This window comes from Varanus komodoensis, unplaced genomic scaffold, assembly GCF_004798865.1.
Source record: "Varanus komodoensis strain SLA01 unplaced genomic scaffold, ASM479886v1 scaffold26, whole genome shotgun sequence".
Classification (NCBI taxonomy): domain Eukaryota; kingdom Metazoa; phylum Chordata; class Lepidosauria; order Squamata; family Varanidae; genus Varanus; species Varanus komodoensis.
Window position 1 is genome coordinate 3,978,702 of NW_025335684.1, and position 27,744 is coordinate 4,006,445.

At 50.5% G+C, this 27,744-nt stretch overlaps 1 protein-coding gene across 4 annotated transcripts in view; it reads right to left on the reverse strand.

Annotated features, from left to right (window-relative positions):
* Positions 1-27,744, reverse strand: part of CARD11 (caspase recruitment domain family member 11) — a 76,067-nt gene that overhangs the window by 36,436 nt on the left and 11,887 nt on the right. For 3 of the 4 annotated variants that reach the window (XM_044433797.1, XM_044433796.1, XM_044433799.1), the window contains exons 2-7: positions 10,653-10,866; positions 8,893-9,030; positions 7,732-8,057; positions 6,775-6,954; positions 2,218-2,370; positions 1,489-1,614 (exon numbers count right to left, since the gene is read on the reverse strand). In XM_044433797.1, the coding sequence (XP_044289732.1) occupies positions 1,489-1,614; positions 2,218-2,370; positions 6,775-6,954; positions 7,732-8,057; positions 8,893-9,030; positions 10,653-10,866 (1,137 nt within the window). The remainder of the gene's footprint in view (positions 1-1,488; positions 1,615-2,217; positions 2,371-6,774; positions 6,955-7,731; positions 8,058-8,892; positions 9,031-10,652; positions 10,867-27,744) is intronic. The other variant, XM_044433798.1, reaches the window with a different exon arrangement.

Here is a 27,744-nt window from a genome sequence, read left to right on the forward strand (position 1 = left end):
CGCCGACGGGGCCTCCACCACCTGCAGAGCACGTTGGTGGGACTTGGCGATGACTTGCCATGTCATTCAGACCCAGGCAGCTTGACTTGTCGAAGAGTTGGACAACCCTCAAAAAACTCAATACCAGATCAAGGGTTATATGGGGGTTGTTTAACCTTCAGACAAGCCATGCTGCCTGGGTTCGGACAGTGTGACAAGCTGCACCACGAGAGATGCTCCATCAGCAGAGTATGACCAATTTGCAGCTCCGCTGCTTGTGGTGCCGAGAGAAGAACCAAGGAAAGCTGTGATTTCAGAGGGCAGCAGGACATGCAAGCAGTGCCAGGGGATCTGAGTCGGGGATGTGAAGGCGGGATGCTGCAGTTTATTGATGCTCAACAATAACCCCAAGCAGATGGCACCCCCTGGAAAGTCAAGCTTCCAGTGGACTGGCTGCAGCACACTTTCACAATCTGCTTTCTTTCAGAGATCTTGGATTACAGTTCCCATTAGCCCCAACCAGCATGGCCAAGTGCCAAGAAGGACAGGAGCACTAGCCCAAAATATCTGAAGGGAATGGCTTGGGGAAGATGGTGCCGTATAAAGGCAAGGCATCATTTTTAGCTGGTGGTTCCTAGCAATGACAGTCTGGTGGGCTTCAACTCCATGACCTGAGGAACTTGTTGGCTGGGTCAATGCCAAAGCTGACCCCTAGGGAGCGACAGTGAGCTGCCAAGCGCCTTCTGGGGGCAGCCATCTTGGACCAATATCCCATCTGTCTAATGGAGGGAATGCAGATGGGCGGAAATGTGCTCTGAATACTTGGATTAGCTCTACTGCCTAGTCTGGCAAATTTTAAGCCAGCGTACGATAGCACACTTGCCCATCGTTCGATCTCTAAGAAAAAAGGATTGGGTAAGTTTCTGAGTTGAGATATTTCTTTGATGTGACACGTTTTTGGGACTACCACGGGATCAGCCATATTCCATTTCCCAGAATGCTCCATTAATCCCACCACTTCCTTTCCATTCTGCCCCCCAATAGTCAGAATGTTACCCTGAATCGGCTCAGTCACTGCGTTGGCTTCAGTCCCTCTTTGCTCCACAAGTGTGTGGATTTTTCCCCTGACTTATTTTGCATTTCTGCAAATCTTGGGGTTCTGTTGCTGTTACAACACCCCACAAAGTTTGGCTGAAGAACATGGAAAGCCCAGGCTTCGTGTTCCATGAATCATGAAGGGTGTAGCTGAGCTGTCTTGGTTTTTCCTACTCATGTGTAAGCATGCATGCCCCATTACAGACAGAGGACTAAACCTGAACCCGTTGCCTTCTTGTCCTCTTAAATCCCTCCCCATTCCCAGGATTAAAGAAAGAGGGGGAAGCCGCCAAGCCCTCCCACACACCCTGCCTAGTGGCCCGAGGAGTCTTGAGCTCTGATCTCTCTCTCTTCTCCAGAGGATGCTTCCTGGGCTCCCCGACCCCTGCCCCCCACGCGTCTGACCTCAGCTACCTGGTCTCTCTCCTTCTCCACTTCTTCCAGCTGTATCATCACCGTATTCATGCGATGCTTGTACATTTCGCAGTCCTTCCCCAGAGTCGAGCATTTTAACTCCAGCTCTTGTTTCTCCTCGAGGTACTACAAATTAATCAATAAGCATAGTGCTTCAAGGCGATCAGTCCAAAGGCAGAGTGCTCCAGAGAACGCAGCCCCACCTGGAGCCACGCAAAGCCTCGTGCTGGATCTTTGCCCCGGTCCCCGGGAGGGCGTGTGGAGCTGGGCCACTGCTCCAAATTCCCTTGGCCAAGGCTTGTCGCAAAGCATTCTAACCCCAGGGAACAGGCAGCAAAAGGAACGGTGAAGCCGATCCTGCACGGGGCCACAAAAGGGGCATCAAAGATGCCCATATGTATTGAGACTTAATCCAAAATGACGAGCGGCTTATTGTTCCACCCGGAATAATTAAGGTGATGCGCAAAATGGCAAATGAAAAGCGCAATACTGGCTATGTCTCCCGGCTCTGATATTTGTTTCTTGCTTTCTTATTAAATTTTGTACAGCAGCTGTCCGTTAGCACCATGCTGTCTGGGCAGCCATTACAATGCAGAATTCCAGGAGCTTGATAAATAAAACCATGCCGACTGGAGACCCCCAGAATAAGGTGAGCACATTTAGAGAACTTAAAAGAAATTGCAGCACATTTGAGTTTCTGTCCCCATCCCTTCCTGGCCTCCCTCTCACCTTATCTCGCAGGTCCTCTGCGTGCCGGATTTCTTCCTGGAGATTAAAGATCTTGTTGACCAGTTCCTGGCGGTCTTCCAGGGCTTCCTTCCGGTCATGCTCCAGGATGTCCAAAATGGCTTTGTCGGAATCTGGCAAGCTGGGTTCCCCAGCCTGCCTTGCGTGGATGTTTTAGAAGGAGAGAAGAAAGGGTAGGAAAGGGAAAAGCAGTCCCAAGAATATGAAGGGGAAGGGAAGGAAGAAGTAAAAGATGAGTATTTCTTTAGATTTTACAACTTTCAGGAAAGCAAAGGGTCTAAAGAATCCTGTGCCGATAACTCAGGACAAGTGTTTTCATAAACTGTTTCTATTGCTACATTTTAGAATATCATCTTTGACGTTTTAAAAACAACAGCAGCCTTGGAGCACCGCATCTGGGAGACCCTATCTTCAGTTTGCACCGTCAGTGGTTCCTCTGTCTTTAGTGCACAGGCTGGTGGCTTCCTCAGAAACTGGAGAGGGAAAACCCCACCAAGTTTCTCGCCCTCATGGATGTGGAGAAAAATGAGTCACATGGCAAACGCCCTTGCTGACAACTCTCAAGAAATAGTGGGTTTAGTTTGACTTTCCTCAAGCAGGTCTGATGTGCCGTTCTGAGGATGGGAATCATAAAAGTTCCAGTCCAGTACATCTGGGGCACCAGACTGGGGAAGACTGGTCTAGTTTGTTTGTTTGTTTATTTATTTATTTAGGGCATTTTTATGCCGTCCCATCGCATAGCCTCGGGATGGCTTACATAAATAAAATAAAACATAATACAGATAAAATCCAGATCCACCCTGGCTGCATATTAAAACCTATAAACTGATATTAAAAGTTATTAAAATATCATTAAAATAAAAAGGTCTTGGCCTGGCACAGAAAAACAAATAACGACAGCGCCAGGCAGACCTCTCTGGGGAGCGCATTCCATAGGTGGGGCGCCACCGCAGAGATTTGAGATTTTGGTAGACTCAAGCCGAAATGACTTGACTTTTGGAGAATTTTATTCCCCCCACCCCCATGATATCTATTTCTCTTTAAGAGCGACACACTTTTTGCTGTTGGGGAAGACAACCTTAAGCAAATTCAGTAAATCATCTGACATTATCTAATTTGTTTTAAGCCAGCAAGGAAAGATTACAGCTTTAAGAAATGATCAGGGCTCTTTGGGGACCCTGCTGCCTCCAGAAAAGCCTTTATAGCTTTCTCCAAGCTGCCACTCTCCAGACGTGTCGAATTATAACACTCAGCTTGTCTCAGCCCACTATGCTGGTTGCAAGATGTGGGATTTGGAAGGCTGGATTAGAACAATGTTATGCAATGCTATTGTATGGCTTGCTGGGGAAAGCACTCGGAAGAAAATGGGTGATTGGCCGCCCTGCAAGCATTTATGCTGGAAGCTACACACACGCATTTACTTATGTCTTAATTTTTAAATTGCATCAGCCAGCATGCAAGTGCCAAGAAGACATGCTGAGGGTGATTATGTTTCCCTGCATCCCTAAAAAATGTCCATTCTCACTGCACCGCATTTTGAGCCCTGCAAACGGATGAACTGGAGCCTGCTTTCTGTTCACAAATCATGGAAACACATCCTGCTTGCAGTAATGAATGCAAGCCCAATCCAGAGTGCAGTTTGATTTTAAACAGAAACGTTTTCACGTCAGTAGGGGAAAGCGTGCATTTTTTCTGCCTGAAATGTGAATGTTCCCCATCTGACCGAGCTGAGAAACAGACCAAGAAAGAAATGAGAATGCCAGAAAATGAGCCTCTACGTGAATTTCTGAATATTGATGACTTTGAAAATTGCTGGCTCTCCTATTGCTAGACAGGATGGATTTTGGCTTGCAACTATTTTCATTTGTGAATTCTCGAACTGGAAGAGGCACTTCCCCAGTATTTCCACCCTGGAGACTGGATTCTATGATTCTATAGATAGGCTGGACATGCACATGGTGGGCATGTCGTGAGCGGAGCCGGCTGGTGCCGGAGGTCAGACTAGATGGCCCGGGAGACCCATTCTGACTCACTCTGTTTCTCTGTTGCTTCCTGGTAGACCTCCGAATCAGATCCTAAAGCTCATAACCCCCACCTCCCTGCCACATACCCCTCAGATCCTGAGGCCTTTTCTTCTGGACCATGCAAACACGTCTTCTTAGCATAGCACATTTCCACAAAACCAATCCATTCTTTGCTTCTGCTCCAAGATGCTTCTGTGCAGCAGAGACGTTCTTAAAACACACACAGTCCTTTCAGGGCAACATGCCATGAAGAATCAAAAATCCATGCCTGGAGTCGTCTCTGCTACCAACCAGAACAAATGTTTCCACCTTGGTTGCTGCTACAGCTCTTTCCCCCTTGCTTTTAAGTAATTTGCCATCCAAAAATAATCTCATAAACCCGAGAGTCAAAAGGTACAAATATGTGACAAGCAAAGAAAGATTTGCTGAAGCAGAAACACTCATGCTATTCTCCTCTGTTCAGTCTCAGATCCAACCCTACGGATTTCTTGACTCTGCATCCGTTGACTCAAAGGTATGTGCCATCAAGTGGAATGGGATTTATTCCGGCCTTGTAAATAAGCTCACGTAAGAAGTCACTGCCCTGTGCACATTATTATCCTCCTTTTGGGTCTGATGGAGAAAGGACAGAAAGACGCTTTTCTGTGCTGGGCTTCCATACAGTTTGGGAGATGGCCTCCCACACGGGATTTCTGGTCCCCAGTGGTGACCAGGCCTGTGTTGAAATATATGCATGATGTGCCAAGGATGTGTAGTATATTCATGCTCCGGGCTTCAGTTAAAGACCTATCTCCTCATCCTGGCCTTCTCTGAGCAAGCATGCTGCCCAGTTTATTAATTCTGCTGTTTTATTGGTTTTAATGCTTTTATCAATGTTTTCAATCCATGTTTAAGCAATGGCTTAATAGTTTAATTGATTACCATGTGTTTTAATGTGCTTAAATTCTCTTGCAAATGGCTTAGCGATATGGCAAGCAGTGCACAGGAACAGCCGCCGCAATCCAACCAGCAACCCACAACAAAGTAGTAGTAGTTGCGTCGCAGTCCAAACAGACGCACAAAATCCAACCAAGGTATACATATCAAGCCTCTAAAACCATGATAGTCCCCATGAATAAATGGAATGCAGAGAAATGCAGCCTAAAATGTTATTTGGCCACAGGGCCAACTGGGTTAGTGGATAAAATATTCTTTTTCATTTTAAAAGGTAATGTGGTAAAATGGCTGAAGTAGGGGGCTGAGGTAGGGGGCTGAGGTAGGGGGCTGCCTCTGCCAGCAGAAAATTCATACATCCCACGTCTGAACCTGAGAAGCTACCAATAATCTGACCCAAAGTCTTCTTCCTTGTACTATCATAAAAAAGGACAATGGAGGAGAAAACATTCCAGGCCCTTCCCATGTGCCTGGTCGCAAGGACAAATTTCTGTTTGACAGGAGCTTTGGAAAATCTGCTTTCAAGGTAGGCTGAAGGCCTGGTTTGAAAACATAAGCTGGTAAATGCCTTCCATCGTGGCGCACTGGTAAGACCTTCTAAATAGCATGAAATCAATTTATTCTTTTTTCCAAAAGGGCACACTGAGAGACTGTTGGGTGCGGAACTAAAGCCGTGCCTCTTGTCATCCCACAAAAACATCTGGAGTTGGATTTTAGCAGCATAGAGCATTGCGATCCTATGGGTTGTGGCCTTGTTACACAGAAAGTTTCCATGGGTCCCGTCCCTTCCACCAACCGCCCTGCATTTCAGGCCCCTCCAGGTCACTACTGCAAGCTCACAAATTAGGCTTTTCCAAGGGTGTTAAGAGCATCCACAGCCCGGAGGGGAGGCTGCCCAGAATCTAGAGGCACCTGAGATGCCTTCCTGGGTCCCTGGCATTTCTCTTTCAGTGCCAAGGAGTGAAAAAGACCTGGGTGGACTGATTCTTTGGGAAGTTTGCATTGCTCTGGAGTCACGTCTAACCTGTACTGGCAGTCTAGTTCCAATTAATTATAGCTCTTTTTCTCAACGGCTTCATTTCCACCTTGTGATTAAGCTCAGGTTTAGTCGTGCTGATTAACAGTTGCAATGTTCCAAAGTATTATTTGCCAGGGAAGAGCCCAGAGCCAGCCAAAGGGAACAGCGATCATACTTCCTTTGAATGCAGGTGGAAGGCACTGAAAACCGAGCTAAGCTGTTGGGCCAGCCCAAAGGCTGCTTGGCTCTCTCTTGGGCCACCCCCTTTCTGTCCTGCAAGTGGGGGACACGGAAGTAGGCTGGTCCAACGTGGCAGGGCAATTGTTCTGGTTCTGATGTCCAACTCTCCAGTGCCTGAAAATTCTACATTGAGAGAACCTCCCGCAGGGCCAGGGTAACCAGGGGTCTCTGCCCTGGGCGGCATCACAAAAGTCATTATAGTCTCTCGGCCTGAGCTGCTCTCCGTTTTATGAAGTGCTCCCCCACAGCCAAAGCCAGCCAAGCTGCTGACCATCACGCCATCCAGTCCGCTGGATCCAGGCCCAAGCCTCTGCCCTTGCTCACCTGAATGATGGACTGCAGCTCCTGTATCTTGGTCTTCAGCATCTCATTCTCCCGCTCCAGTTCCAGAACTTGCTCCTTCTTTGGCCGGTTTTCAATGTCATTCTTGAGCTTCAAAGACTGATTCCTTTCCAGTTTGCATTCTTCCTCCACTTTATTCAGCCAGTGTTTCAGCTGGTCAATCTAGTGAGGGATACGTGAAGGTCAATCAACACACCAGTAGCTGCCCCCCAAAGAGGACATTATTTCACTCCACAACGCCTACATTTCATGTTCTTGAGATGCTCTCCAGAGAAACCATAGTATAGCTACAGCAACTGTCCCTGGTCCCAGCGCCCTTCGCTTGTGTTGGACTACAACCCCCATCATCCCCACCACCTTGGCATATGTAATACCTCGTTGTAGTCCAACTCATCCAGAAGGCACTATGCTGGAGAAGGTTGGCCTACAGAATAGGGAGCATGTCCTTAGACCAAGGATCCCCAGGCTTTTGGGACCAGTGGACACATTTGGAATTCTGAGACCATGTCATGGGCACTCTCACAAAATGGCTGCCATGATGGGGCTTGCCTGTTCATAAAATGGATGCCATGAGGAGCACGGTTAGTTGCAAAGCACCCATTTCTGGTAGATTTGTGATGCCAAAAGACAAAACACAAACCTGCTCTTACAAATCTACAGCCTCCGGTTCCAGCCCCAATTTCACAGATGGCAAGCCCATCATTTTCTAAGGATGCCTCTGGACCATGCTCGGGACCCAGAAGCATTCCTGAAAATAGAGACAGAGAGTGCAGGCGCCTGTTGCTCTCCACGCTGCCCTCCCAGCTCTTCGTTTCCATTAGAAGCAAGGTTTTAAGAGCCAGAAGGGATGGCGACCCTGGGGGATCCCACGGAGATTGTCCGTGGGCATAACCATCAGCCCCATTACAGCCCCACTGCCCCAAAAGGCCCTCCACTCACCTCCAGCTGAAGGTCTCGGCTTCTCATCACGGCCATGTTCTTCTCCTCGCTCAGCTGGGCGTACCTCATGGCCAGGTTGTAGTTCTCGTCCTTCACCTTGATCAGCTCGTCGTTGCAGTTGTTCCGCTCCTCCTTCATCTTGCTGTACCGCTCCTGGAAGGTCAGCAGTTCTATCTTGTTGAGCTTCAGGTGCTTCAGCTCCTCCTCCATCTGACGGCACTTGGCTAAGAGCTCGCAGCGCTGGGCATCCTTGGCTTTGACCTGCTGTTGCAGCTTGATGATCTCGTTCATCAGGAAGTGAGTGAGGCCTTCATGGCCCTCTTCTACTGAAACCAAGAGGAGGAGAAAACAGGGTGCCGCAAATACGGGACCGGCCATGGCCCTCACAGCAGACGAGCAGCAGCAAGGGCAGAGTGGGGGATGGGCTTGCGAATCGAATTCTCCTGAAAGGACCCCCTTTTTAGGGTGCATGGGAACCGATCCAGGATGTCCTCGCAAGAAACAGAATGGCCTCACAGAATTCGCAAGCATAAGAAAGGTTAAGTCATTGAGGACAGGCCTGCCTGGGGGGATTCGCCAAGCCTGCTTAATGGAACCTCCATGTTCAGGGGCAGTATGCCACAAACACCGATTGATGGATAGTGGCAGTCCTGTTGTTTGTACTTCCTGGGTGTTTCTGGTTTATTATGCACAACTGGAGCCCAACTTGGGTCCTTACAGATGTTCTGCAATACAGCTCCCATCAGCCCCACCTAGCATGACCAGTGGTGAGGGATGATAGGAGTTGTGGCCCAAAACATCCAGAAGCACCTCAGTTGCAGAAAGTCCAGGAAAGAGCTTTGGTCTCGGATGACTCTCTTTATGTTCTTTGCAGCCCCACGCCAAAACAACAACAACAAAACCCTGGTGTCTTTCAGATGTGTTGGCTCACGACCCCAGTCAGGCCTAGCCAGCATGTCCAATGGCCAGGCATTCTGGGAATTGTAGTCCAAAACACCTGGACAGCACAAGGACCCCCGTCACCGTGCTGTTCTAATCACATACCCAACTTCCTCAGCCTTGCTTCTATTGGGAGAGCTCATTAAAAACACTTTTATGAATGATTTCCTTAACATCCATTCTTCTTTTTAATCAAATCCTTTAGGAGTGGTTCTAACTTACCAACAATGGTGGAAAACCGTCGTGTCGGTTCCTTCCCTGTCACTAATTTGTAGAGCTCCGGGTAGTAAAATTCAAGGCTTTCCAGGAAAACCACATAACCCCTCTCTCCTTTGGTATGAAGTATGTCCAGCAGTCGGCCTAGGAAGAGCCCACACATGACATCAGAACATCAACTCATGGCCATGGGTCAGGATCCAACAGCACCCCCTACCCATGCTCCCCAGCAACTGGTGCTCTGCCCATGTTAAGGGAGGTACTGCGTAGCCATTAGGACTCGACAAAACAGAGAACTTTTATTGGGCTTATTAGTATAGAGTGTGCAGAAGAACAAACTGCGGTAAAAGGACAGGTTGACCTCCACAAACAAATGCTCACATAAATCAGAAATAAGCCAGGAACCAAACTTCAGTGTATGTATCCGAACGAAAAGCATTCAGAACATCAGACGCATTTCCCATGACCCACAGCTTTGGGCGAGACTGCCCCAGGGGAAATGGATGGCAATCCCTGGGTGGACCCTTCCTTCCCACCATGATGGTGGCACGGAGCTGAAACAGAGCTTCCGTGCGTGAAAACGCGGAGGGGTCTCTGTAAAGGACGGAGTCCCTCTGGGAATATGCCTGACTCACCATGGGAAGCTTAAAGCTGGGGGACGCACAGGCTGCGTCTGTGGGTGTGTGGGAATGGGGGCAATCCCTGAGGATTAGTCAACATCTGCTCCGGGGTGGAGAAACACCTGGCCCTCTGTCGCTGCCAGGACAGCTCCACCACCGCCCCCCATGCAGCAGTTGTTCTGGTGCTCCCTGGATTTTGGATCGTTCCCCCCAGTTTGAAAGGCTGAAATACCTCCTGTAGACTTGAGGCACTCAGAATGCTAAATTGCAAGGGGTGGGTATTGGGGAAGCTCCAAGAGAAGGAAAGGGTCCATTGCTGGAGGTGGAGAGACCTAGGCAGGTAGGGGAGGGCAAAGCCGTTCTTTGCATGCCGAGTGCCCTCGTTCAACCCGTGGCATCTCCAGGCCAGGAAAGGCAACTGACTGCCACCCTGGAGAGTGGCTGAAAATCAGGGTAGAGCAGCCCACCCAACGCTAGTGTCTTCCCAAAATGGTGGGCTCCCATCCTCCCCCAGCCAGCATAGCCAGTGAGAAGGTTGCAGTTGCAGCCCAACCCGTCTAGGGGTCACCAGCTTGAGGTGGCCTGGTGTACGCCCGGAGCAGGCAGAAGGTGGAACTCCAAGTGCTGAGGACCAACTCCCACAGGCCAGTGCTCAGGAATGTTGGGAGCTGGAAGTCCAGAACATCTGGAGATCTTCTTTCTGACCTCTCCTGGAGTGGCCCATGCTGAGCTAAGTGGACCACCGGTCTGCTCGTCAGGAAGTGTCCCAGGTTCCTGTGCTTAAAAAGTGTCCACCTTCCTTGGGATATTGCACAATTTCCAAGCCCTGCATATCCTCCCCTGAACAAAATCTTTGCAGCTTCATAACTTGCCTGTCTTGAGAGCTGCGGAGTGTTCCAACCCAATCACCTGCCGCTTCCTACTCCCACTGCCATCAGTCATCAGGGGACAACGACGTTAGGATTTCTTCATTTCTGGCAATCAATATCCTTCCCCCAAACTCGGTATATAACCAAGCAGAACTCATAGCAACGAAAAGCGCAGGGTCCACTCCCCCTCTCCCGGTAGAGCCCTACCTGTAGCACAGAACCGGGGGCAAACAGTGGCCTCCTCTGAATCGGCACGGCTCCAGCCACTGAGTCCTACCTGCGCGGTTGATTTTGGAGAGCAGCATCGGCGAGTTGAGCACCTCATCTTCATCTTGCTCATCGATGACCTTACACTGGCGCAGGTACGGGGTCAGCTTGGCCGGATTGATGTAGCGGGTCAACATATGGCGATTGCACTCGACATTCTCCCACAGGGCGTCCTCTTCGTCCTTCAGGGTGTCCACGCAGTCATCCATTTCTGATCCTCCTTCCTAAAGGGAGGAGAGAAGGGAAGGGTAAACGTGTCCCTAGAAGGGACTGGCTCAGGCTGATTCTCCAGCCTGTCCAGAGCGTGTCTTCACAGCAGGCGATGGTGCAGCAGAACCGGGGCCCGGAGCACCGCAGGGCAGGGACTACTTGGCAGGACCATGAAACAGACTTCTATTTCCCTAGGCCTCCCTTTTCCCTACAACCTCCACAGCCGCAGTCGCTGCAATCCCCCAGCAACACGGTGTGGTTGAGAGCTATCCCATCATACTGCAAAGTGTTTGGAGGTGGCTTAGTCTTGGAAGGGCCATTAAGACCTGATCTGGGTCCCGGAAACTCAATAACCAGCACCCAAGGGTCGAGTGTGGGCTGAGCGTGGATTGTTGCTGAAATGTGGGAATGCAGCTGTGCGAACAAGCCATGGCTTGTTAAGTAGGAACAATCCATGATGGAAACCATGGTTTGCTGTTGGGTTGTTAACTGCAGGTTTGTTATCCCGGCTGAGTGCAGACAACATGACAACCGATATTCCAACAACTGACGGGTTAATGAAAACCCACACTCAACCTATCTTCAACCTCTGATTATGGATTATTGTGTGGTGTCCTCCAGATGTTTTGAACTCCAACTCCCATGACGTCTGACCATCTGCTGAGTGAACTATAGCAAAAAAGTACCATCTGGAAAGTGAGAAAAGCAAAGCACTCTGACATTCTTCCAACAGGAGAACAGCCAATTTGGCTTTAAGGATTGAAGTGCATGCTACACGTAACAGAACCTCAACAGAGGTAGCGTTACGGGAGGGCCCCGAATCTATGGGATACCACCTGTCCCTGGGTACTGGCTGTTCAGGGGCCCTGTTTATCACTGTTGCATCTGGGCCCCCTGGAGTAGCTGGCTCCCAGCCCGTGTGGGTTTCCTCTCCTGCTGTGCCCCCCGATGAGGTTTTCTGGAATCACCCCCCCACCCCATCCACACATCCCTTTTCCCAGCTGTGGTGCCCTTAGCAGAATGATCCCCTTAAAGACACACATGGAGAGGGAATTGAGAGCTATATAAATTCGCACATGCCAGCTTGGGGCTTTCCTTTGGTCCTGAGCCACTTGGTAGCTTGCAGGGACCTGCTGGCTACATTTTGCCCTAGGGAAAAGCCAGAAGGAAGGAAGAGCATTTCCTCTTAAAATGTCACCAGCCAAGCTGCTCTTCCTTCGGGGTCCTGGGCTGCTCTTGCAGCTTGCAGTGTTGTTGTTGCTTTAAGGGGTTCTATACGTCCCCCTGGAAGTATGCCCAACGCAGCCCTGCAGCAGGGCTTCTCCGGGTCTAGCGGGGCAGGACAGGAGCACGGCCCGACCCTAAGAGGCTGTGCAGAGTGAGCTCGCGACTGCTTGCACAGTTTGCATGTCCAATCAGCCTCCCAGGGGTCCGGACGTAGCTCCCAGAAGAGCTGGGTGCCACCCTCGCTCAGCGACCAAGCTGGCTGTGGGGCTTCGGCCAAAGGACCGTCTCTCAAGCCTTGCCAGCCTGCTGCCATTCTCTCCCCACTGGCCTGCTGGGGCCTCTTCTCTTCTCGTGGGGCCACAGGCAGGAGAGAAGGAGGGGATGACTTCACAGAGCTCAGCAAGCACAAGGCTAGATCGGAGCTTTCAGTTCCTCCCAGCTGAGCGCTCACACTTGGGCCTTTGGGCAGCTCTCGTGGTTATGCAAAGCAGCCCAGGAACCGAGCAGCCCAGTGGCTCAGGCTGCGACAAACACAACCCTTCCCTTTGCTGTCGGCGAACACTCTCCCTGCTGCTGACCACAGCCCTGGGTCCGTCTTACCGGAGAAGGTGACAGCGAGGCAGGGAAACAGCTGCAGCTAGCCGTGAAGCCCCAGAGGTGCTGCGAGCGGGTGGCCTGGAGCCCCAGATTTCCACTTGGAGCCCCGGATTCTGCAAGGCCCCCTGCCCCACCAGCCTGCTGTCCAAGGACACTTGCTGGAAAAAGGGTGCAGGGGTCCTGAGGATCTTTGCTGCATCAGACCCCCCTGCATGAGCCGGCTTTGTGCTCACCGGCCCTTCACCTCCTCTGCCCCCATCACCTGAATCTTGTTCCCTGAGATTTTTTTCCCAAAAGCAAGTGCCTTCCTCAGACATCCCTTTTTACAGCTATGGGTGTCCTCGGGTCCTTTAAATACACACATGGAGACTTTAAAGCGTCTGTCTGTCTGTCTGTCTGTCTATTGGCATATGCAAATAGGTGCACTTTCTGGCCTGCAGCCTGAGCCCGGGGTCTTCTCCCTGCCCAGCCCCATGGCTGCAGAATCCGTAATGACCATTACCGATTATGAGCAGCTATAAAGGTCTTCCCAGATCTGCCGTTGTGACTTTCCTGGTTTTTCTGGGTCGGTGCCATAATGATGGGGAAATGACTGAATCTCAATAAATTACCACAACAGCAAAATGTTGTTCCATGGAACAGGAGCTTCTTTCGCGAAACAGCCTCCCTGTGCCGGGCCATGCATTACGTGGCATCCCGGCATCCCACTGCCAAGGAAAGGGGAACCGCCTTGTGGGGGTGAGTCTCCCTCTCCTCTCCTCTCCTCTCCTCTCCTCTCCTCTCCTCTGATAAGAGTCACCGTGGCTTGTTCTGTTTGTTCCTGATCTGTTCTGGCAAGACTCCCAGGCTCTCAGAAGACACGGGCTGGGTTCGCAAGGCACAATAAGACAAAAAAGCCAACCAACCAACCAACTAACCAGCCTAGCAACTGACTGACCGGCCGACCGACCAACCGTGCCGATGGCGTCGAATGCGCTGGGTCATGGGCTCCTACGTGAACACAAGGAAGAAACTCGTACAAAAGGGTGCCGCATGACCTACAAGCTCACCCCCATTTTCATCTTAGGGCAATGAGGATGCAGGCAGGGCAGCCCGAGACGGTTTGCTTCCTGAGGCTAAGACGTGCCCCTCTCTTTCCAGAGACGGAAGGTGACCGGACTAGCGGCGGGATTTTGCTCGGACGCTGCTAACACTCACGGCGGGGCAGGGCAGGGCAGGCCATGGCTGGGCACCTCCCCCTGGCCTATGTCCAGGCAGGTGTCCACTGGCAGCAGGTGTCCCCCTTGTTCGCCACGGCAGTCTCTTTGATGCCCTGCTTCTCACTCTGGCCAGAGGAGGGGGAGGAGCAGACGCCGTAGCCTCGTTGCTCCCTGCCCGTCAAGCGAGCGAGCAAGCGAGCAAGCGAGCAAGCAGTACCCATGATGAGAACGTGGAGGAGCAACAAGGCGGCTGGCGACCACGGCCATGAGAAGGGAGACTCAGCCAAGCAGGGCATCTTGTCCGAGGGTCCCCAGAAACGTAACACTGGCGCTGGATAGCACACCCTCCGTTTGGCAGGCTAGTTTAGGGGACCCGGGTTGCCCTGTGGCACGCACCATGCTGTTCCCCAAGAGGGGAGATGACTAGGAGACCTTTGGAGGGAAGCTGGGAGCTGGTCGTTCCTGGCATCTGTCCTCCAAAGTGGGGGGCTGCCCCACCTGCAGCCCCAGCCACGTACTGCAGGCCCAGGTCAAGCGTTCCTCTTCCCCCACTCAGCCCTGCCTGGAGGCAGCACATGCTCTGGAAAGGAATTCCAGGTGTGCACAGGGAACACGTGTCCGCCAGCCTTTCTTTCCGGGAAATCTTTGCATGACCCGGACAGTCCCCGGTTCGGATCTGGCCTGCCACTTGCCCTTAAAGGGGGATGCAGCCAAACCGCCACTCTCTCAGCCTCCACTTCCATATGGGAATAAGGAAGGATCCTTGTTGGCATCATGGGAAAGCAGGGGAGAAGGCGGAAGCATCTGCCACAGGAGGGCCAAAGCTTGTGCCACAAGGACTCTTTAAGACTCTTTAAGGTGCTTTCCTGCACGTTCTCACCGTGTCACTGCCTCGCCTCTCTCTCTCTCTCTGCCCGCTCCCTTCCTTCAGCGAGAAGCAGCCCTCACTTTAAAGCACCCCCCTCACCCAATTCGGGTGGCTGCGAATGCAGCCCTTTTTAAAAATCTCACATGCTCTCCAGCAGTATATTCTATAGACCCTGATTTGAGTGCCACTTAAGGTAGAACGCGACACCTTGTGAAAACGGCTCGAGTGCCATGGAAACGTCGTGGCGTCAGTCTCAAATCACAGGTGCGAAGCCAGCAACGTGGGCTGACTGCGAACGAGACCTACGCTGAGCCGATGCACATTTCAAAGCGGGATCACGGGAAAGCTGCGAGGGTTGGGACTTCGCATGCCTGCGGATTTGTCCACCCAAAAAAAAAAAAAAAAAAAAGATCTGGCGTGCAGAGTAGCCTTTACTAATGGGTAACTCTGCTTTAATTCGGGTCCTGCCACGTGGATGCTTTCAACTCTCTCTGTAGTGTTTATTTATTGTCATCTATTTCATTTTATACTGCCCAATAGCCAAAAGGCGTCAGCAGGCATCAAGCAGACCCTTTAATTCATTCCAAAAAGGAGTGTTGGTCTCCCACTTGGGCTCCTGCAGGGATCCACCAGCAGCTCGCTCCGTCAGGTAGACATCCATGCATGCGAAATGGTTATCCTGCTTGGAGAAACCCCCTTGCAGCCCGTATCTTTCTCCACATGCTAGTAACCAATTGCTTAAGCGGTGCCCCGGGCAGAGGATCAGACAGCAGCATCAATGCCAGACAGCTCGGGTCAGATCGCTCGACCTGATTTTGAGAAATACAAAGTACCTAGAATATCATTACTATTCTTAAACACCTACTGCATATTGAGGGACCTAGTTGTTATTTCTTGTATTTTAACCTAATGTTGCGAGCCGCCCCGAGGCTTCGGCAAATGGGGCGGCATAGAAATGTTTTAATAAATAAATAAATAAATAGTGCAAGGCTGGGGTCATTTCAGGCATGCAGGAACTAGTGTGTCTTTGCTTGAACTCCAAGAATCAGCCTCTGGAGGGGGTGCTCAGGCAGACAGCTCATGCGAAGAATTCAGTGCCCATGCTCAGCCCAGGAATATGCAATCAGCACGTGGAGCCATAGGTGCAAAGCCTTTCACGCACAGAAATTCTTGGCTGCTTTCCCTGGAGTATTCTTTTTCAGCAATGTAACTCAGGAGGGAAAAATGGGTTTTGGTTGTTGACACTAGCTGGGTTCAGACAACACAAGGGTTGAGTATGGGTTGAGCGTGGGCTGTTGCTGCTGCATTGTTACTGGGTTATTGTGTCGTCTGAATCCTGCTGAGCTATCAAACCACAGCTTGTTAACCAGGAGTCATCCATGAAGAAAAGCAGTGGTTTGTTCTTGGGTTGTGAAGGGTGGGTTTTCTGCCACAGTTTGTTATCGTGACTGATTTTGGTCAATGTGGGAACCAACGGGTCAGCAACTACCCATGGTTCAACCACCACATTCAAGCGTTAACTCACGTTGTCTGACCTTAGTCACGATGTTAAAACTGGGAGTCAGGGACCCCTGTGATTACTGCAAGTGAGCCAGAGATCTATAGATTCTACTCTACTCTCTGACCATCCCTGTTCAGCCTCCCAGAACGTGGAAATTGCACTTCCCATAACTCCCAGTCAAACACCAAGTTGGGGTGGGTGGGAACAGGTGTTGAGAATGAGGACTCTCACTGTCTGAGCCAAAGCCGTCAAGACAAAAAGCTTCAGGGGGCAACACCTGTGAGTCCTGAATCCCGTGCAGGGCCCTGCAGCCTTCCTCGCGTACAGACGCTCGGTGGTTCCCTGGCGGCCAGGACACCGGTGTCTCAGGGCCAGGGTGGGCTCCAAAAATGCAGTGCTGCTACTGATACCGGGTCGAAGCCCTACCAGAGACCTCCAGCTTTGCACAGTGCAAAGAGACTCAACAGGGAGGCCTAGGGAAGTCCTAAAACGGGAGTTGGGTGAGATGATAAGCTACCCCAAAGTATGAGGGCAAGGCAGGTCCACCGATGAGGAGGTTCTTAGAAGCTGTGGTGGTTCTTACAGGAGACGAAGTGGGGACAGAATCAAGAAAAGGGCCTGGAGAGTCTCTGGGCTAGTTCAGGTCCAGGATTCCTGAGACTCTGGGCCAAGCCTGGAGAACTGGGATCAGTGTCCGGGGCCGATGTGTAAGGCTCCCAAGAGCTCCCTTACCACCTTAGTGACATTCAAACTTTGGTGGTCCTGTGTCCGTCTTTACAGAGGACACATTTCCAGTTACTTTATGGGTCTCTATTTAGGATGTCCTCCATTGCACACTTCCTCAACGTGATGTCCTCCAGATGTTTCTGAAGGGCTCGTCAGGTCCAAGGGAGAGAACCGTGCCAAGGGCAGAAGAAGGGCATGGCTCCCCTTCTCCATTTCAGACGTTTAGAGTGGGGAAATGCCGGAACAAACCCAGGGATTCACGGTAGAGGAAAAGCAGCATCTGGAACACTCCCTGTGGGATGGGTTTAGCCCCAAGAGCTAGGCTTCCACATCCCTGGTTCCTCTGTGCATCATTCAAGCAATCATTAGGATCACTCCAGGGTTTGCTCACAAAGGAATTTCTGGGTGGAAAGACCTCACAGCAGAAGACTTGAGCTGCAATTGCCCAGTTGCCTCTGCAGGGGGAGCAGAGGCTGCCCAGACCCACATGCCAACAGCGTTAAATAGGAAAAGACTCCAGGTGCTACCAAGGATGGTACGTGAGTGCCGAGCGAGCTGCACCGAGGCTCCCGGGCATGATTTAATGACCAGAAAGCTAAATTGGAGATGCTCTTGCATAGCCCTTGACACAGGATTTAATTCGATTGACTCCACACCTAATAAATATGGATGCTTTATATCGTTCGTTAGGAGGGCTGCCTGAAAACAAATACCTCACGGGTGCCAGTGAGAATTTGCACACGGCCGTATTAAAGAGCACAACGAAGTATTTCACATCTCGCTGTATATTATGAAGACTTTCCTCCACAGGAAACCACCCAGTATGGCAGGCTGAAGCAAACTGAAGAAGACAGAAAGATGGCAGGAAATGATACCACAAGCTAATTTAATACACACCAGTGGCTTTTTAAATGGGTTTGGGCAGTCATCCAAAACCTTGATTTGTATACCATTCCACCAGTAAGCAGATCTGCTGTGACATCAGCTTAGGGTGCAAGTCAGCTCCCCAAACCTATAAACACTTTGCTCACATGCTCATGCGTATATTCACAAGTAACAAAGACTTCTTAATTTGTCCTGGTTATTATACAACATCTGGAAATAGATTTGAAATAGAAGCAAGAAGAGAAGAGCAGCCCTGCTGGATCCGTCCAAAACTCTGTCTGGTCCAGAATCTTGTTTCAGAAGCACCCCTTGCTTCCGAGTTTTTACAGATAGAGTTCTGCTGCATGTGGAGGTTCTATTAGCTGTCCTAATTCTAGGTGCAGATGCAAATTTAGAAATCAGCATGACTGAAGCAGACATGCAACCTATTTCACCAGAATGGGGAAGACCATATGCCTGGGCAGCCTTTCAAATAGAGAACTGTCTTCTATAATGTAGAATGCATGGCCACCAAAAGTTGCATTTTAGTCTTTCCTTTCATTCCTATTATTAGTTTGGCTGGCAAGTCTCTATATGGATGCAACCCTAAGAAGCTGCTTTGAAATTAGCACAAAGAAACAACAGCCACTACAGCAGTAAAAGCTGTTTTCTTCCTCTGCCTCTTGTTGTTTCTGAGGAACAGAGGTGTGGGGGGATCTAGCGGGGGAATTAAGAGCCAATGAGGAGGGCACGGTTTGTGTCCCCACCCAGAAAATTCCAGTCTGCTTGCACTGTGGCGCACTGACTTGCTCTCGCGCAAGCCAAGCCAGCGCCAAGATTTGTTTCTCAGATGGACTGCCACTGGGACACTAAAAAGAAAAATGGTGAGGAAAAATGAGTGCAGATCAGCCCGTTCTAGGCAAACGCACCTTTTGGGGGGAGTGCCAATTTGCACAAAACTGTGCAGAATCCCACCGTCTGCACAAACTGCAAATTTGCCAAATTTCCTTAGTATCTGTTTGCGTGGTTTAAGACCATTCAAATCACAGCCCATCCTTCAAGATGGAAGCCCATGCCCAAAAAAGACAGACTTGGCCTGCTTGGCACCACCACCTCAGAGGTGGGCATGAAGTCCATTGTCCTCAGAAAAGCTGCTCTTCCCGGGACACCCCCAGCCAGAAAGGGTGCCTTATCTTATTCACAAGGAATGGGCCAGTTACTCCAACAGACACAACGCAGCGATGCTCTCCATTCACAAATATAAAAGCCATGCACACGGGGCTTTGAAGAGTGTGGAATTACATTCTTAATCCTCCAGTATGATCTTAGGCAGGTTTAGTCAGGGTTACACAATCCTTTGTGGGGATTACATCTCGGAAGGCTACCGTGCTTCAGAGCCAGAAAGCAGAGTCTCTTTCAACGCAGTCCACTCTGAATGCGGTCTTCTCCTGACAGAGCATCTACTCCGGCAGGGAGTAATTGTTTTCAGGCTAGAGTTTTACTCAGCTCTGCTATCTTTTCAGAGCTCAGCAAGGAAGTCACCTGTCTGCTAGCACTGGATGACGAGGCGCTCTGGTATTGCTCTGGTCTGTGACGGACTGGCATAAAGGAAGTCAGAGGTGTGGTTTGCTGCTTCGCACGATCACAAGGCTTGCTAACCACACCATACAATACCAGTCACATGCTGGGGACTGAGCATAATTCTTGATCATTCTTGTTGCATTGCGTGAGTCCAGCCACATGGGTCACAAGCCACCTAGAACCTCCAGCTGCTACAGAGGAGGAACAGAACTGAGCGGAGACTGGGTGTGCCTTGGATGGAACTCCCATTCTAGCAAGCAGTTCAACAGTCACACTTCTTTGCAAGGTGCTTTGCCTTTCAAATTAGAAGCGAACAGCTGCATTTCACAAGCTGAACGGAGGCTGTCAGAAATAAATCCGGGGCTGTGTTTGAACTCACTGGAGTCCCATGCAGCCCTTCGCTTTGAGCAGGACAATCAGCCGTGCTCCATGTGGGAAATGGCAGATTCTGCTCCAGTGAAGAACTTGCACTGTGCACAACACAAACACATCTATGGACAGGCCCAAGCCAGGGGTCCCCCTTGCTGCAGCCCCGTTACATTCATTCTCCTCGGAGCATGCAAATATGGCAGGAGTGGAAGCTGGGAAGACTCCAGAACGAAAACGGGAGAGGGAATTCAATCTTAGAGGGCACAAACGAGCAAAACCCGAGAGGAGAAAAAAGGTGGAGAAAGAACGAGGTCCCGAGATAGATCTCCGCATCCTCAAGATTAGTATTAACTCAGAGCAAGCAAATCAAACTAATGGCACAATAATTTTAATAATTTACCACAGGAATTTAGTGCATCTATTTTAAGGGATTGTAGAAGTCGCGAGCAAGGAGATGAAAGCTTGGCATTTAATAAAGGCTTTAATCTACACGCCCTCCATGTTGTTATGCATAATGATGAAGGAGGGGAGGACAGTGATTATGGAAACAACGGAATGAAAAGGTTTCTAAGTCGTCAGGCGCTCGGCGGCTGGAATGCCGCCTTCGCCTCTGGCGCATCTGTTTGCTGGGCTTCAAGTGCCTTGGTGCAGGAGCTGCAGGCACCTATGATCGGTCCCAATCCTCCGCTCTTTCAGAGCCCTTTTTCCAATGTTGGGAGCCCTGGCCCTCTTCTTAGCTGGTGCTAGGCAGCCAAGAGTAAGCATCGTTGGGCATCTGCCAAGGGCCCACTGCCTGGTTCCCAGGCACGGCCTCCTGGACCTGCCCCTCCTCTTCCCCACCTGTTTGTCTACCTGCCTCTGGGAGGAAACAGCAAGACAGAGGAGCAGCTGGTGCCGGGCCCTGCTTGCCGTTCGGCTCCTCGTCTGCCCATCGGGCTAGCAGGAGCACTGAAGAGGAAAGCAACGGGAGGCCATGGCGGTGGAGCAGGGAGTGAGCAGACAACTTTGCCCCGGGCCAAAGCTGACCCCTTCTTGGGGTCACCTAATGTGGGTACCGGGCACGGCTGAAGCGGGAGGCCAGGCTTGCTAGCTCCACCCACAGTGAGCTCCCAAACGAACTTCAGAAGGCACCTTATAGAATGCATGCTTGCGGCGTGTGCATTCGTAGCATGGCTACTTATTTTTGGACGCATCTCTACCTAGAGAAAAATTCCCTTTGGAAAATCAGATCTCTTCCCGTACTTGGGAAGTCCCATCATAGCAATTCGGGGAGGGAAATGACTCTGTGACCTCCCAACCTCTTCCAATTTAACTGTCTGCAAAGTCCTACTGCATTAGTGAAGGCCATTTAGGTTTTTGCTGCTTTATTTCCAAAGTAATCTCATCAGTGCCTTTGGACTATGGGGGTGGTTCAGAAATGGATTAAATAAATAAATTAAGCTGCCTCCACAAATTGTTTAGGAGCTAAGCAACCCGGGAGTTCACTCGACGACAAACTCGACATTACGCACAAATAGCTTGCAACATACAGCAAACAATTCTTAGAGTGGCAGTCCATAAAATCAAAACAGTTACTCTTAAAACACAAACAAAATAGAAAGATAAAGATCTCAATCAGCTATTCAGAACAGATCTTTTTTAAAAAACCGATTACATGCTGAAATACATGACAAAATAATATAAAGGCCCTTGCCTTGGAGTGAAATGATATCAAAGTTAGTGCCAATTTGGGGGCCGTGGTGTCCTGCAATGCAAAGGGCAGTTCTCTATTTGGAAGGACTCTCCATTTGAACTGAAACAGTGTCCACAGTTCTTACCTGGACAACAGGTAAGTCCAGTTCTTACCTGGTCAGTTGTCCCCAGTTTGATGAGATGCCCTGTAGTTAAATTATGCTAACGAAGGCTAGGTTTTCACCTAAATGTATAAATTAACATATGCAATTGTACATTCTCTTTGGTTTGGTGGCATGTATATAAGGACTGATGCCTCTATCAATCTTGGTTTCTTTCATTTTCCAGCTTTTCCATGCTGAAGTTAGATTTGTCCCAAGCAACAAGAACTTTATTTTGTCCAAATGTATTAAAATTCACATTCTCCTAATACAAACCTTCTTGTGCCAAATTTGCTTAATACACATTTTTCTGGCTAACAATTTTCCTAACAGAACGCTCTCCATCACTGCATGCCATGATCCCAATAACAGTTTTGCAAGAGAGAGCATTTTTAAAAAGGGCAGCACCCCACTGCAGAATTGGAAGGGTGTGCGTTTTGCTTCAAAAGTGCAACCTTTGCTAAGCTTGCACGGAAATGCCAAGCAAACTTCTCCCCAGACCCCTGTGATGCAAATGGCCAGTCTAGCCTCTCTGGGAAGGGGCTGGCAGAAATGGGATGCTAGGACCTATGAGAGTACATTCCACTCTCCCCACACAAATAACATACTCCAGATGGGATGGGGGGGGGGATATTGAGGACCTCCGAGGATGAGTGTAGAGTTTTAGTGGCCTTGGAAAGAATTAAAACTACCCAGCAGGAGGTGTCCCTGTAGCTATGGTGGGCCCACCAAATTTTAAGAGCCCTTTTAAAGTGGCGGTTTGATCTTAGGCTCACAATACAATTCAGCTGGATGGGCAGAGGAATCCCACAATCCCTAGACAGCATGTAGAGTGTCGTAGAGGGTGGTGGATTCCCAGATCTGAGGTTGGAAAAGAGCCCCAGGCTCTCAGATCGCCCTCCTCTGATCCCAGCAGGTGCAGAAGGAACCATGAGCCTGTTTCTCCAAGGCTGTAACACCAACCTCGGGGGGGGGGGGGGGGTTAAAAGGGTGTTCTGGGGGAGAGGGATGGGAGCAGCCTGGGTTCCCCATTTAAGATATCCTATCTGTGCTCCAGCTCTTCTATCCCCATTTGCAGTGTCTGTTTGTAGACACACGACCTAAATCAACCATCTAAGTGCTCTGCATGGTGGCAGGTCAGTTATAATCCTCAAAGGTTCCACAATTTGTGGGTATCCCCACTGGATTGTGCGCTTGTTAATCTATCTAGTTATTATGTCACCTCTGAAGGCCCCTGGCCTTCACAAACCGCATCATGAGGTAACTGGGCCAACACAAAAGTATTTATTTATTTATAAGTGTATTTATCGGCCGCCTGTAACTGTTGAGACCTTCCTAGGTGGCTTACAATACATAAGCATATTAACAAAGTAAAACACATTAAAACTGATTAAAACACAATGAACTAAAACATCTATGAAAGCAGTATAAAACGGGCCACAGCATTCAGGCTAAGTTCCTTAAAAGGGTTAAGGAATTCCTTAAAAGGGTTAAAATTCCTTAAAAGGGTTGTCTTCGCCTGGCGCCAAAAGGAAAATAAGAGACGGCGCCGGGCGAATTTCGCTAGGGAGGGAGTTCCAAGGTTGGGGAGCAGCAGTGGAAAAGGCCCTTCACTTAGTTGCCCACCCATCCTCTCCCTGCGGGGCGGTTCTCGAAGAAGGGCCTCCTGAGCTGATCTAAGGGGTGGGTTGGTATATACGGGTGCAGAAGGTCCTTTAGATAGCCTTTCGATAGTTTAAAATGTAATTTTAACCCAGTGCGTACAAAGATCTAATGCAAACCAGGATAATAATAAAGAAATCACCAAACTAGACGCAGCAGAAAGAACCCAGAGAACCAGAACAACAACTTACTTGTAAAACAGCAACGCCGTGCAAGCTTTGTCGAAAACATGCTCCTTCAAAGGCCAGCAGAACACAAGCCAAGTGAGAGCTGACCTGTGTGGCTGGTCCTTGCATGGAGCAAATAATGCATTTAATTATTTTATGTAAAACACCTCCTGGCGGTCTTTCAGGGCAAGAGCCCTCCCAAGGCAGGATGGAACTGGCCTGCTATGAATAGCGGGAATACAGCACTCAAATGACCAGTGGCCCTCGGCAGTTGGACCCGGAGCTGCAATCTCCCACTGCCAGGATCCAGGATCCAAATCAGTGGTGCACTGAGGCCTGGGCACCCAGGGATGTGTTTTTGATTGGCACCTGCCACTCACCCCTCAGAGCTCCCTGCTCCTTCTGAGCTGAGCTGCAACCTTCACAGCGGCTGGGGGAGGAGGCGTGGGATGAGTCAGGCACTGTCCAAGTTGCAGTGCAAATGGGCAATTAAGACTCATTGAGTGGGTTTACATGACGGCCCCTAGGCCTTTCCCCTGTGCACTCTGGGAAAAATGCCCCAGTGCCTGACAGTCAGACACGGGGGGGGGGTGTCTCCTGCTCCCCCTCTTGCTCAGAACATCAGAACACCCAAAAGCCCGAATGGGTCAGATCCCAGGTCCACCTTGTCCAGCTCTCCATGGGCACAGAGGCAACCCGGCTGTGCACAGGATCCCTGAGGCAGGACGGGTGCAAGACCTCCTCCTGCCCAGCTCCGCAGCAACTGGGGTATGCGGGCAGTCCACCTCTGGAAAAGGAGGCAGCACGCAGCCCGCAAGGCGAGTAGCCACTGACGAATCGGCCCACTCCCCTTTTTAAAGCCATCCAGGGTTGCAGCCATCACCCGCAACGAGATGGCCCGGGAGACCCCTTCTGACTTGCTCTGTTTCTGTGTTTCTTTCTTTTTAATTGCTCTTCTCAGCACCTTTTCCAGCACAATAATGTTTCCTACAGTAATCCAGGGGACCCTGCAGAAGCACCGTGTACCAAATGGATCAGGAAAGCAGTGGTGGAAAGCTGGCCCGTCTCGCCTCCGTCACCGGCTTCCCTGCCCTGCTCTGGCAGAAGCAAGGGGCTGGCCACAGGAGCTTGGAAGCCCAGTGCCAGGACCCTCGCTGCTCCGTTGCAGCATGCGGACGGTGGGGAAACAGGCTGGGAAGCCACTCTGCCGTGGCACCCTGCAGCTGACCAGCAGAGAAGGGGTGTGGCTAGCTCAAGGGACTGTTCAACCCACGATGGGTCATCTGAACCCAGGAGACCGATTCCGTCACAGGTTGCATGCAATCTGCTAGTCATCCATGCCATCCGTGTATATTTCCCCTCCACAGACTTCCCAGCCATGCACTTTGCAAATATTTCCCAGCCTCTGAAATTTGCACATTTTGTTTGGCTAGGAAATATGCAGATTTCATGGCCTCTGAGCAAAGAGAGGGAACATTTTCATTTGATTCCATTTCCATTAACCTCCCAGCAATGAAATCTCAATATTTTTCCTCTCCGTTGATGTTCCAGTCATGAAATTTGCATATATTTCTCCATTAAAATAACAAAGAAGCGTACATTTGAAAGATGGGGTTTTTGTATTCTAAAAGCCCTTTGACGAGACAGAATAGGATGGAGCAAATGGGTTGCCAGCAATGGAGCCCCAAGGAGGCCCCATTCACCCTACCTTTTGGGGTTTTAAAGAATATGTCTTGAGTTTTAGAAAAATGAACTGCCGGGAGCAGTGGTAATGGAAGCAGCACGTGTTCGGAAAAGCGGCAAAGAAGGGGAGAGAAAATATTTCTCCGTCGTGGGGTAGCACGAGATGCAGCATCAAGTGTGAGAGCACGGAGAACGGTCAGGTTAACCTGTGAAATACACAGCATTACGTTCTACGGGGCAGAGCTTGTCACCACCTTTGGTCCACTGCATCCTCTCAGCAGTGACTGTGAGTAAATTAACCTTTACGTAGTCTTGTCGTCTCAGTTGCCGCCTGTGTTATCAGTTGCAACTTTGCTCCCTTTAGCAGCTGAACCTGACAAGGACATTGACCAGCCAACGCTCCAGATCACGGGCTTCATAAGCCATTGCTTGGGCAGCTAAGAGAGGCCAACAACGGTTTCAAAATGCAAACACGAGTGTGCATTTTTCTGGGTATATATTGCACATCTGGGGAAGGCTTTGGAAAAGACCATCCCCTGCAAGAGAAGAGAAGGGGAAGCAAAGAAAGTGGAAGGAGGGAACCAAAATAGCTATGACATGAAGCACCCTGGAACCCAGCTGGAAGAAGGAAGAGAGCCATCCACGCTGCACCGGGTGATCTGGCTGGGAGTAGGGTGCATTGTTTCATGAACAACACGCCCACCGTGGCTCGTTCGCAGGGAGCGTGGTGTGGTGGACAAACCCACCCAGCATCTTTACAAAACAACCTGGTTTCTGAGGAGAGGAAAAGTGTCTAGAACGGGCTGGTTGACGGGGATCAGCAAAACTTGTTTCAGTTTCAGGATTCTACGTGAGGACTTGGTTACAGGGTTACATGCCAACCCTGTGGGGAACACATACCTTCTAGGTCTGGCGAGAGCCAGAAATCAAGTTAAGGATTAGTTGCGTGGGAGCCAGGAATCAGCCCACGGTTCAGTGCTGAGGGGTCAAGCTATTGCTCAGGGCGAGGAGTTCCATGCCAGGAATGACTTAAGCTGCCCAGGCAAAATTCCAGCTTGAACAGGCAGCCTTGATGGCCCTTCCTGGTGAACAGAACCAAAGACGCCTGTGGGTGCTGGGAGCACTCTGGTACCTTTCACTGCCCAGGCCAGCCTTCCCCAGTCCAGCGCCCTCTGGCTGTTTTGGACCTCAACTCCCACCACCACCACCCAGTACAGCCAGTGGTCGGGAAAGGTGCAAGTTGCCATCAAAACATCTGGGAGGGAAGCTGAGGGGAGACTGCCCTAGGGGTTCCTCAACCTGCAACCCCCAATGTCTCACCCTACGGAGTGGTTTATCCCCTCCATGGGAGGGTGCCGAGGCTGGGAGAAGGTGACTTGTGTAAGATCACCACCTCACTTGCTGGCAGTGCAACAGAACGGGGGACTTTCTGTCCCACGGCTGACGTTGGAGGCCCTTCGGAGAGAGAGAAGCGCGCTCACAGACTGGGAGGAGAGAGTGCAAAGCCCTCTTTCTGGGAAAGCCACATGGGAAGAAAGTTAACTTCTGAGCCTACCTTAGAACTTCCCGAGGAGCAACAGAGAAGCCGCTTGACGTGCGACCCCCCCAAGGAAAGCGGCGCAATGCTTCCGAAAGGACTCGCGACGCTATTTCACCCAGCGGTTGAGCAGGTGCCTTTCTTTTCCCGTTCCATCCTGGCCCTCCGGACCTCTGGCCCTTCCTCTGCCGCGGCTTGAGCCCCCGTTGAAACACGGCTGCCGCAGAACGGCGCGACGCACTCCCGGAAGCACCCAGCCAGCCACCCACCCACCGCTGTCCTTTGCAAAACTATATTTAGAAGGAAGGCAAGGCCTCACTTCCCCTTCTCTTCTGCTCAGAGTTGGGGGGCAGCTTTCGGCACAGTTCCTCTTACGGAGGGAAACCAGGCAGGAGACGTTCTCCAAAGGTCAGAAAAGGGGCTCTTTCTCCCAATGGATGGCACACAGGGGAGCAGGAAGAGACCACTGGGGAAAAGACCCCAGACAAAGAAGGAACAGGATCCTCCGAGCCATCAACTAGCCTTTACCTTAGAAGAGGGCAGAATGTACAGCAGAAAAGAGGCACAGACTCCATGCTAAACAGCAGCGAAAGAGGCTGGTGCAGAGCATGGAATGTTATTTATTTATTTATTTCTGTTTATCGACTGAAACATTTCTGAGTCACCCCATTGCTCTGTGAGCTCTCGAGGCAATTTGCAACGAAGCAGTGAAAGCAAGCAATCCCGCCAGCTCCAAGCAAGACGGATAACATGTGGAGCAACAGAGCAGGGGGCTCTCCTTTCCTGAAAAGCATCTTTATTAGCAGAAGCGTGGCAGAACAGTTCCGTTCTGACCAACCAACTCAAGTCCAAAGGGGAATCGGGTGTCGGAATGGGATGACAAGTCCTTTTAAAGGGTTGCTCCTAAAACGGTGGCATGGGGTTTGGGTGAATTTCAGCTGCAAAATATCTGGGGTTGCCAGGATGCAAGTTTAGGGGTTCAGAACCCCCCTCCCACCCCCCTCGCAAAGTGCGTACACCACTTTCAGTCAATTACTGCTCCTCGTTTTGTCTTCCATGGATGCTTTGGCAAAAAAACG